At 33.0% G+C, this 7,662-nt stretch overlaps 2 protein-coding genes across 2 annotated transcripts; both read right to left on the bottom strand.

Annotated features, from left to right (window-relative positions):
- Positions 1-466: 466 nt before the first annotated feature.
- LOC147406207 (uncharacterized) lies at positions 467-2,046 on the bottom strand. Its single transcript, XM_086432517.1, has 2 exons — positions 1,392-2,046; positions 467-597 (listed from the first exon to the last, which is right to left on the bottom strand). Exons 1-2 carry the CDS (start codon positions 2,044-2,046, stop codon positions 467-469), a joined length of 786 nt encoding a protein of 261 aa, XP_086288643.1.
- Positions 2,047-2,240: 194 nt separating this feature from the next.
- LOC147406206 (uncharacterized) lies at positions 2,241-2,969 on the bottom strand. Its single transcript, XM_086432516.1, has one exon. It carries the CDS (start codon positions 2,967-2,969, stop codon positions 2,241-2,243), a length of 729 nt encoding a protein of 242 aa, XP_086288642.1.
- Between the last annotated feature and the right edge of the window lie 4,693 nt (positions 2,970-7,662).

The raw sequence follows: 7,662 nt of genomic DNA, 5'->3' as shown, positions 1-7,662 counted from the left end.
CTGTGGCCACAATGTCATAGCAATAAAAGAATGGAGAGAAGGACACAAATCACTCTTTAGATAATATAATATGGTTTATAGAGATAAAGATTTATTCTAGTAATTCAAGAATTGTGTAAAACAAAAGGTGGTCGTATCATCATTTAAAAAAAATTCTATAAATTACCTTCTATAGAGGCATCTCATTGAATATTATTTAACTTTTTGGGAGTGTAAAACATCTACTTATATCATTATTCACAATCATTTTAAACAAAAAGGAGTTTTCATTGCTCAATTACAATTTTAAAGGTTTGTTTTTAATAACATCACATTACATAAAAACCTAACAACATAACTGCTAATAAAACCATACTAATACCAACCAAAACACAAGACATCCCACAAGCCTCCAACTTGTCATTTTTCTTTTGATTCAGACAAGCACCACGAACTTGATCATTAAGAAAGTGTTTCTCAGCATCTTCTAAGGTCTTAAATGACTTATAACATGCTCCGGGATAACGATCGACATACCTATGACACTCTTCCCAAGTAGAGTATATTCCAGGCTTACGTCCAATAAACATGACATAGTATTTAGCCATCCAAATATACCTGCATAATAATGTTCAAATTTTAAGCCATCAAAATATACATAAACATAGTAATAAGCTCATGTTTGCAAAACGCGTGCAAGTGATTCTTCATACTATAATAAAATGATGGACCATCATAATCCAATTGATTGTTTAAACATTTTATAATTTTACAAAATAAATCAAAATCATATGCCTAAATGATTATTTAGACATGTTCATTGCCCAAAAAACTTATAAATTTGTTTAAACATGTTCATTGACCGAAAAGAAATAGATGTTCAGCCATTTATAAATTCTTAAATATTTGATCTTATGGACAATTGAATACAATGAATAAATAAAATGTTAGAAAGATCTTGTTGACATTGAATTCATAAAAAATAACTAATTTTATCATAATGATTCATATGGACACCTCAAGTAAAATAAAAAGATCATTATTTCTCAAAAATATCTCTTTCTACATTTCATCCTATGGACACTTGAATACAATTATTCTGATATAATGTCAAAAGGATCTTTTTAACATTATACCAGAATGTCTTCTATACAATGTTAGAAGGATCCTTTTGACATTATATTAGAATGTCTTTTATACAATGTCAGAAGGATCTTCTTTACACTATATCATAATGTAATATGATTGTACAAAAATATTCATAACTATTTTTCGAGTAGAAGCCAACCTCAATTATGAAGTAGGAGGGTACACACATCTCCTACGATTGTGGCCACGACGTCCACAATTTCCACATCGATAATATAAATGTTTCTCGGACTGACTTTTGAATCTATTTTTTTTTGGCTTACCGAGCTGCATTACAACATCTGGAGGGGATACGATCACATCATCACATCTAACAATCCATTGACTTTCATCAACCGTGGGATTGATAGAATCCTTGTATGTTTCTCGGTATCGATCAACTGTGAACCAATCCTCTGAGAAATCATACGGTGACATTTTACTATGCTTGATGGCAGAAATGGCATGAATGCATGGGAGACCAAGCTGGTCATAACGACGATATGTGCAACTCAGCTTTCCAAGATCGAAAACATATCTATTTTTAAGTACACCAACCTCGTAAATATGCGTTCCAGTTTGACGAACATCCACATAATTTGATGGAATATCAAATCTCTTAATTTCACATAGAGCAAAGGGAGTCAACTGATCTTTGAATAGTTTGCATTCTTCAGACCGCTCAAAGAAATAATTAGACAACTTAGTATGTGTTGCATGAACAAGAGCTGTAATCGGAAGTTCCCTTTCTAACTTTAGAACCTTGTTCATACATTCAGATATGTTCGTCATCATCATGCGATATCGTTTGGCAGGAAAGTAAGCTCTAGTCCATTTTTTCTGATCGATGGCACTTAACCATTTGTAATATTTGGGTTGAGTGTCGCGCAACTCAAGCATCTCATGTTCAAATGCTGGAATGCTATATATCTTTCCCATCATCCAGATCTTCTGTTTGGCAACGTTGTCCTTGAACTCACGTACGGAGTTATTACATAGGTGTCTTAAACAAAACCCATGGATGACGTTGGGAAATACAAAGGGACACTCTCCAGAATGCCTGGGTGATGATCAGATATCAATACGAACCAACTTTCAATTCCAATAACTTTATCTCCGAGGATTCAAAAAAATCATAACCAAGAATCGGTATTTTCACTCTCGACGACCGCAAAGGCTATTGGGAAGACCTTGTTATTACCATCTAAGCCAGTTGCAACTAAGAGTTGGCCACGGTATTTACCTTTTAGGTGGGCTGCATCAATTGATATAATACCTCTTATGTTATTTCTGTAACTCTTAATACAAGCACCAAAACTCCAAAAAAATCTCGCAAACCTATCTTCCTCTCTACATACAAGTACAGTGACATCATCAGGATCAACACGCATTAACTCTGCACAATATGATGGTAATATACGATATGACTCGTCCCATGAACCAACCAATTCCGATATAGCAAACTCTTTTGCCCTCCACGCCTTACAATACGAAATTGTAGCACCAAAGTGTTTTTGAATATACGTGATAATTTGGACAGGTATCATATTGGGATGTTCCTTCAAAGTTGCCTTCACTCGAACTGCAATCCAATGACTACTGGCTTGCCTATGGTCACGACCACGTGTTGGTAATGCACACGTATGATTGGAGATTAACTTCTTTATTTCAAAAGTTGGAATCCCGCGGAGTTTAGTAGCATGAATGCGCAAATGACAACTTTGGTTAGCACACTTGGCTGAGATCGCTGTGTGACAAGTCCTTATGGGTTCAATTTGAAAGTTTGACAACATGGCACACTCTTTCAAAGCTACTTGAAATAAATTTTTTGAACCATACGTATTTCCAACTTTTAATTCCATCCTTCCTCTAGAACGATTTTCAAGAGAAAACTCAATAAATTCTTCCTCAAAATATGGGTTATCGTATCCTTCATCATAAGTTTTTTCCCACATATTGTCAGATTCAACACCATCAGATCCTTTATCAGAATCTAATCCCATGTCTACGTTGCAACAAAATGCCTCTCTTACATCGGAACTACTGCATGAACTATTTTTCAAGACTTTCTTTTCGGATGAATTACGCAACTCAAAGAATTTACTTTTTTCTCTACGAGAGCAAATACCCTCATCCATATCAACATCCCCACCATCAAACAGACAATTCATTGTAGAAGGAAAATTGTACGTAAACATAGATGTGCCAAATTTAGAAATATTTCTAAGAGGATTAATTGAAGAAAGTAATACGAGTAGACATACATAGGGGTTAAACATCCTGAAATATCGACGCATAGGTCTGGATTTGAGGGATCTGAATCTGGAATATTTCGATGCGCGGGTGGATAAATTGAACTCCCAACTTTACTATAGACAAAACAATATGAATAAAAAATTCATGAAAAATTTATATATGATTTTTTAAGGTTCGAATCGCCCTAGCGTATGCCTAGTTTCATATACTAACCTAATAGGTGATGAATCTGGAATTCGTCTAGTATCATTGCATCCCTTGGTTGGATTTGTTGAAATAAGATCATCTTCAACATTCCTTTGTAAATGGGATTAAAAGAATAATTAGAGATGAATCGCATCGATATAACTTAGACTGCAACAGGTTCTAATTTAAAATAAAATTAAAGAAATAACAAACCTATTTGTACATATTTCTATTTTCAACAACTTCGAAGGGACCACAATCGGCTCTAATATTTTTTTCCTTCTGCATGTGTAAAATCGTAAATCATTCGTATCAACCACAAATAAAATACAACAAATAAATTTTTTTCTATAATAGATACGAGTTCATGATGTCTCATACCTATTTTCAAACATATTCTGTGTATACATAAGGTTAGTATCATTTTCCATTTCAACAAGCCGTCGAGATTTCGTAATGAAAATGTATATGGTTTGGGAATCTTCCGATACTCCAAAGAACATCTCTTTAACATCTGCATCATTTTCTATATCTATCTCGACGAATGGAGGGCTAATTCTATACAAGTATTTTAACTTCAAATTTATCTCATCTCGACTACATGCGGTGACTTCATATATCATGTCGGTAAATATTTTAAATGAAATATCACGTCCAACATACTTATTCTTGCATTTACCACTATACTTAACCCGTCAAATGGGTCTACGATCTCTCCATCATAAAAGCATATCAACGAAATCTTCCTTTTATCCATTTATTAGATTCTCCCTGCATATGATATTTTCTTACTAAGAGTGAGATTATTTGTGATCAAATGGAAAATCTATAAAAATATATGCAAAAAATGGTACACATTCTATCAAACCTTTAAGACGCAATACATCAAACACATTAAATGCAACACGATAATCAAGCTCTAAGACACTAACAATTGTAGTTCTAACTCATGAGAAAAATATCATCTTACAATCTAAAATTCTACTAAATTTCAATAAAACTAAATAATGAAAAAAATATCATTACATTTCTTTAAACATTAAAAATCTAATAGATCAAAACTATTTTAGTGAATGTCAAAAGGAGCCTTTTGACATTAGATCAGAACTATTTTACTCAATGTCAGAATGCTCCTTCTAACATTAGATCAGAACTATTTTGGTCAATGTCAAAAGGAGCCTTCTGACATTGGATCAGAACTATTTTACTCAATGTCAAAAGGTTCCTTTTGACATTAGATCAAAACTATTTTAATCAATGTTAGAAGGAGCCTTCTGACATTAGATCAGAACTATTTTAATCAATGTCAGAAGGAGCCTTCTGACATTAGATCAGAACTATTTTAGTCAATGTCAGAAGGCTCCTTCTGACATTAGATCACAACTATTTTAGTCAATGTCGTAAGGCTAGTATAAATGGAAAAATCGACATTTCATAAATAAATGTATTGAAAAAAAATTTAGCAACACCTTTTATTGGTTACATGCTGAAAATTTGAGGTAGAATAGACTTTACATGTTAGGTGTACATTAGAAGACACCATTCAAAGGTTTTTCATTGTCTTCCTATGTCACCATTTTTTGTGCATGATATACTTGTATGACAAAATACATGTTTCTTAATAAATCAATGAAACATAGAACTGATTTATACATATTTCAGAAATCAGAAAATTGCTATCTTACATGCATATAGGTATATTACACGAATTTGGTGGGTAGGATTTGCCCTAGTAATGTGTAATCGTATGTCCATACCATAGGATGTTATATAATAAAAAAGATCATGTACGGCTATACACAACTGAATCTCATATCTTGGTTGCAAATTTAACATATCATATATGGACACACAATTGAATCACATATTAAACAATGCAAATGCTGCCCAAAACAACAATAAATTAACAAAATCTAGAGCTAAAGAGAACAAAAACAGAGCAGTTACAAAAATAAAGGCCGAAAGCCTTACCATGGAGCACCATCCACAAGACCATCATGAACACTACGGTAACTCTGTTGAGTATTTAAAGGTGCATTCTTATAGGCTTCATCGATGGTGAGGAGATGGGCATAAATCCACACTATTACCACTGAGCAATTTGTCCGCAAACCGGTTAAATATATAACACTTTGAGTGTAAAACATGAGGTATGTATTGCAATTAAGCATTTTAAGGATGTTTGCACGGGTTTACAAGTAAGAAACCCCTACTACTGTTTCTGTTTAAGCATAAGACTTGGATAATACTCGCTTCCAAATAGATTATGAATTTGTGCCAACACCCATACAACACTCAAACATTGACCTCAAAAGTTTTATGCTCAAGCTCAGCTTAAGTCAGTTGTATTTCCTTCTACTCACAAGCTTGGTGGGGTTAATTTTGGAAGGTTGAAGCAATAAGTGAAGCTTCAAAGTTACGCTACGAAGTGTCCAATTTCATTGTGAATGTTTATTTCTTCCTGACGTACAGATTTTTATTAAAACAAATAATATCCTAACTTCAACATGGACAGAGGTAAGAGAAGTACAGCAAATGTGTGACAACAACAATGAATGCCAAATTTACATCCAAAAGGGGAATCATATCGACAAAAACCCAATAGCAATGTCCATCGCTAACAATATCAAGAACAAAATACCTAATCTCGCTAAAAATATCAGGATGGTGATCCAAACATAGATCAACAAACCTGATCTACGACAGGAATTGTAAGAAATGGGAACCTAAGGAAACCTTCCCCTTTTTAGAAGACGAACTACTCTCTCTAAAAAGGTATCTTAGCTTAAAACTAAAATTCATTTGTAATAATCAATCATCTTCACATATATTATGACCATTATATTTTCCTAGCAAAATATTTGAATTGGGATCGAACTCAAAATGAAAGATTAGGATACAATTCATAGTTCAAACGCTTAGTATCGTTTTTCATTTCAACAAGGTGTCGAGATTTCATGATGAAAACGTATATGGTTTGGGAATCTTCCGGTACTCCAGACAATATCTCTTTAACGTCTGCATCGTTTTCTATATCTATCTCAACAATGGATGGCTAATTATATACAAGTATTTTAACTTCAAAATAATCTCATCTCGACTACATACGGTGACTTCATACATATGGTATTTTCATACTAAAAGTGAGATTATTTGTGATAAAATGGAAAATCTATAAAAATACTAGGAAAAAATGGTACACATTTTATCGAACCTTCAAGAAGCAATACATCGAACAGATTAAATGCAACACGATAATCAAGTTCTAAGACACTAATAATTGTAGTTCTAACTCATGAGAAAAATATCATCTTATAATTTAAAATTCTATAAAATTTTAATAAAACTAAATAATAAAAAAATTATTCCTGCATTTCTTTAAACATTAAAAATCTAATACAACTCTAGAAAGTCAACATTAAACATGAAACTCTAACAAATCCAAATCAATCCAAAAAATTAGTCATTTAATGATAAAATTTATATCAATCCTAAATAGTCTAAAAATTCAAATCCTAATTGTACCTAATCGAATTTACAGTTTAGGGTTCGAATATCCCAAAACACATACACAAACAATTTCGATTCAAATTCCTCACGATCTCCACAACAGAGAGAGATAGATCGAAACTATTCTCATGATCTCCACAACAGTGAGAGATAGGTCGAAACTATTCTCATGATCTCCACAACAGTGAGAGACCAAAACGGAGAAACTTGCAAGTTTCTCACATTCTCACAACTGAAAAAGATAAAGAGAGAGAGGGAAACTTGCAACATTCCTTTTCTAAATCTGTCCAACGGGGAGAGAGAGAGAGAGAGAGAGAGAGAGAGAGAGAGAGAGAGGGAGGTCATACCTCTTCGTTTTCGATTTCTTGCTGCACTTGGTCGAAGGAAACAATTACAACTAAAATTACAGAAATTTTTATGAAATAGACGAGGACAAAATGGTATTTTCACTCAAAATTAACAAAAGGGTATTTTCGAAAGAAAAAAATAATGGATTACTGTTTTTACCGCTTTGGTAAAATAAATTAATTCTGAAAACAATAAATTTACCATTTTCGGATTAATTGCTACAGTTTACCGTTTTGGTAAATAATTGAAAAGTTG

The sequence above is a fragment of the Akebia trifoliata genome, chromosome 3 (assembly GCF_017979445.1).
Source record: "Akebia trifoliata isolate Shusen 1 chromosome 3, ASM1797944v1, whole genome shotgun sequence".
Classification (NCBI taxonomy): domain Eukaryota; kingdom Viridiplantae; phylum Streptophyta; class Magnoliopsida; order Ranunculales; family Lardizabalaceae; genus Akebia; species Akebia trifoliata.
This window is presented reverse-complemented; position numbering and strand designations above follow the sequence as displayed.

Bases quoted from the DNA above. Each gene is read 5' to 3' on its own strand.
- LOC147406207 (XM_086432517.1), bottom strand. From the start codon at position 2,046: ATGGGAAAGATATATAGCATTCCAGCATTTGAACATGAGATGCTTGAG. The intron at 598-1,391 runs GTAAGCCAAAAA...ATTATTATGCAG, and splicing joins AGATGTTGTAATGCAGCTCG to GTATATTTGGATGGCTAAAT.
- LOC147406206 (XM_086432516.1), bottom strand. From the start codon at position 2,969: ATGGAATTAAAAGTTGGAAATACGTATGGTTCAAAAAATTTATTTCAA.